The following is a 2612-nucleotide window of genomic DNA, read 5'->3' as shown; positions in this document are numbered from 1 at the left end:
TCAGGAGTGTCAGAAAGGCTTTATCATAGATTGAGGGCTGTACAGACAACCGCGGAAGACTGAATACACCGATTCCAACATATGAGGCGCATGAAACAAAGGAGGAACTGGGCGATCACGAAGGCAAACATCTGAATATGCTAAGGAATCAGATTCACCATGAAAAAATCATGCAGCTAGAGTTCCAAGCCAGAGATACGCAAATAAATCCTGTGTGAAACAAGGATGTGGGGAAAGGCGAGCCTTCTGGGGGCGGGGTCAAGCGGGGTGAGGGGACATTTGGGTGAAAGGGACCCAAGGGATTCTCAAGTTTATGCTGAAATTCCTGGTGAGGTGAGCTGTGTCTTCCGATTCTATGTTTTTTTTTTTTTTTCCTGCAACTGTTATGGAAACAAGGTGACTTTAGTCAACTACATTCCTCCGGTGGCAAGACAAGTAAGATACACTGCAGAGGCAGAACCGCTGGGATCAAGGTCTATCATGCTCCCGCAAACGCGCAGGCCAGTGCGTGAGTTTCGGGAACAGGCACAGCGTGGCTGGGTTCCCGTCAGGGATTCATCAGATCCCCTGGCCCGACGGCGAGACGGTTTCCTGCAGAACGAGGTGCAGGAGGTGGTTCTGCTCGGCGCTCAGCAGGGGCCACATCTCCACCTGCAGCGACTTGACGGCCTCCGTGTCCTTCTCGTGCGTGGCCATGACCAAGGACTGCAGCAGCAGGAACAGCTCCTCGGGCAGCGGGCCGCTGCTGTCCTGCCCGTGGCTGTCGAAGGCCTCCCAGGCATACTTCTCCAGGGTGTGTGCGTGCTCCGGCAGGAGCTTGGCGGGCGGCGGCTGTAGGAGCAGCAGAAGCAGCACGCGGGACACCTCGCAGCGGACCAGCACGTCGGCGAAGGCGCCCAGCGCGGCCGGGGCAGCGGTAGCCGGCGGCCCACCGCCAGGCGGGAGCGGCGGGGCGAGGGCCGCGGGGGTGGCGGGCTGCGGCCCGGACGGCGGCGGCGGGGGCTGCGGCGGGGGGCCGCCGAGCTCCCGCGCCAGGCGCTGCATACGCGTGAAGAGCGCCAGCGCGCCGCTGTAGTCCCGCGCCAGCAGCTGGCAGGACGCGGCGTGGCCAAGGGCCTGCAGGGCGGCCAGGGGCAGCTGGGGCAGCTGCAGCTGCGCGGCGCGCTGGAAGTGGCCGGCGGCAGCGGCCGGCTGGCCCAGGTCGCGCAGGGCGGCCGCCAGCTCGAGGCAGAGCGCGGCGGCCGCGGCCGGCTGCCCGAGCTCCAGGTGCAGGCGCACGGCGGCGCCCAGCGCGGCGGCGGCGGCCTGCAGGGCCTCCCCAGCAGCTGCGGGGCAGGCCAGGCGTTGGCGCGCGTCGCGCTCCTGCCGCAGAAAGAGGCGCGCGGCCTCGGTCAGCGCCAGCGCCTCGCCGGGCCCGTGGAAGAGCGCCTGTTGGCAGCGCGCCACCGCCAGCTGGCACCAGGCCGCGTACGGCAGGCACTCCTGGGCGCGCAGCTCGCGGCCGAGCTGTGCGAACTGTTCGCCGGCCTCCGCCACGTTCGGCTTCCGCAGGAACCGCTTCTTGAGCTTGTTGGACACCTGACGATAGCGGGCCAGGAAATCCCCCGGCTCAGGCCCTGGGCCCGCACCGCCGCCGCCCAGGCCGGCCGCAGAAGCCGCCATCTTCGCCGCCCCGGTGCTTCCAGGCGCGCTGACGCAACCGGGCGGCGACCGGCGACGTGCCCTGCGTCCGGCTCAGCGCCACAGCGGGACAGCGCCGGCGCTGCCGCCCCGACTCTACGTCGCCGGGGTGATATGCAAAAGAGCGGGCGCGGAGTTTGGGCCCTGATTGGCTGCCGGCGCCGTATGCAAATAGAGGGTAACCCGCTGTTGCTAGGTGACAGCTTGCTCCCGCAGGTTGCCAAGCAGAGCATCTCCTGGAATCTCCAAAGGCACACGACCAAAAAGTCGCCTGGTGACCCCGCGTGACCCTGATTCCGACTTTGCATACGTGCGAGTTGTGTCCCGCCCACCCCAGTCCCCATCCCGCCGCAGTCTTGCGGTCTAGGCCCCTGCCCCCATGCACATCTAGGCCCTACCCCCATGGGAACCCCTGTCAAGCACACTGTCTACTATCCCTGCATCCCACGCCTCGGGGCGGTCGGTCACCTTGGCACCTTCACCCTACCACGATGCCGCCCTCTCGGTCTTGAGTGTCACCACCAGGAACCCAGTCCCTCTGGGGACTTAGCCTGGCTCCTACTTGCTCAGAGCCAACAGGGGAACCTTCTTTCCCTGGCCTCCCCCCAGACCCCACTCCACTGCAACCCCAGCACAGCCAGCCTCTCCCACCAGGGCCACCGCTTGCGCTGTCACAGTGGGCGACCGCTCCCTCTGCCTGCAATCCCCGACTCCATCTGTACCCACAACACTCCCCGTCTGCTCCAGCCAGACCCCCGACCCCCACCTCTCCGGAGGGGTGTCCCACAACCACCTCCCAGGCCAAGTGACTGAAGCACACACACGGATGTCTTAAAACACCTTGATTGATTTGACATGACTGGGCCTGAGGCACCGGGCTGTGCAGTAGGTCAGTGAGCAGGCCTGGCGCCCGACAGCCGGGGGGAGGCCCG

At 66.0% G+C, this 2612-nt stretch overlaps 1 protein-coding gene across 1 annotated transcript; it reads right to left on the bottom strand.

Moving 5' to 3' along the window:
* On the bottom strand, positions 1 to 1690 carry LOC133051915 (40-kDa huntingtin-associated protein). The gene has a single exon (XM_061136595.1). It carries the CDS (start codon positions 1660 to 1662, stop codon positions 559 to 561), a length of 1104 nt encoding a protein of 367 aa, XP_060992578.1. The 5' UTR covers positions 1663 to 1690; the 3' UTR covers positions 1 to 558.
* Positions 1691 to 2612: the final 922 nt, after the last annotated feature.

This window comes from Dama dama, chromosome X (genome assembly GCF_033118175.1).
Source record: "Dama dama isolate Ldn47 chromosome X, ASM3311817v1, whole genome shotgun sequence".
Lineage (NCBI taxonomy): Eukaryota > Metazoa > Chordata > Mammalia > Artiodactyla > Cervidae > Dama > Dama dama.
Note: the sequence above shows the minus strand (reverse complement) of the source record. Positions and strands in the feature narration are given on the sequence as shown.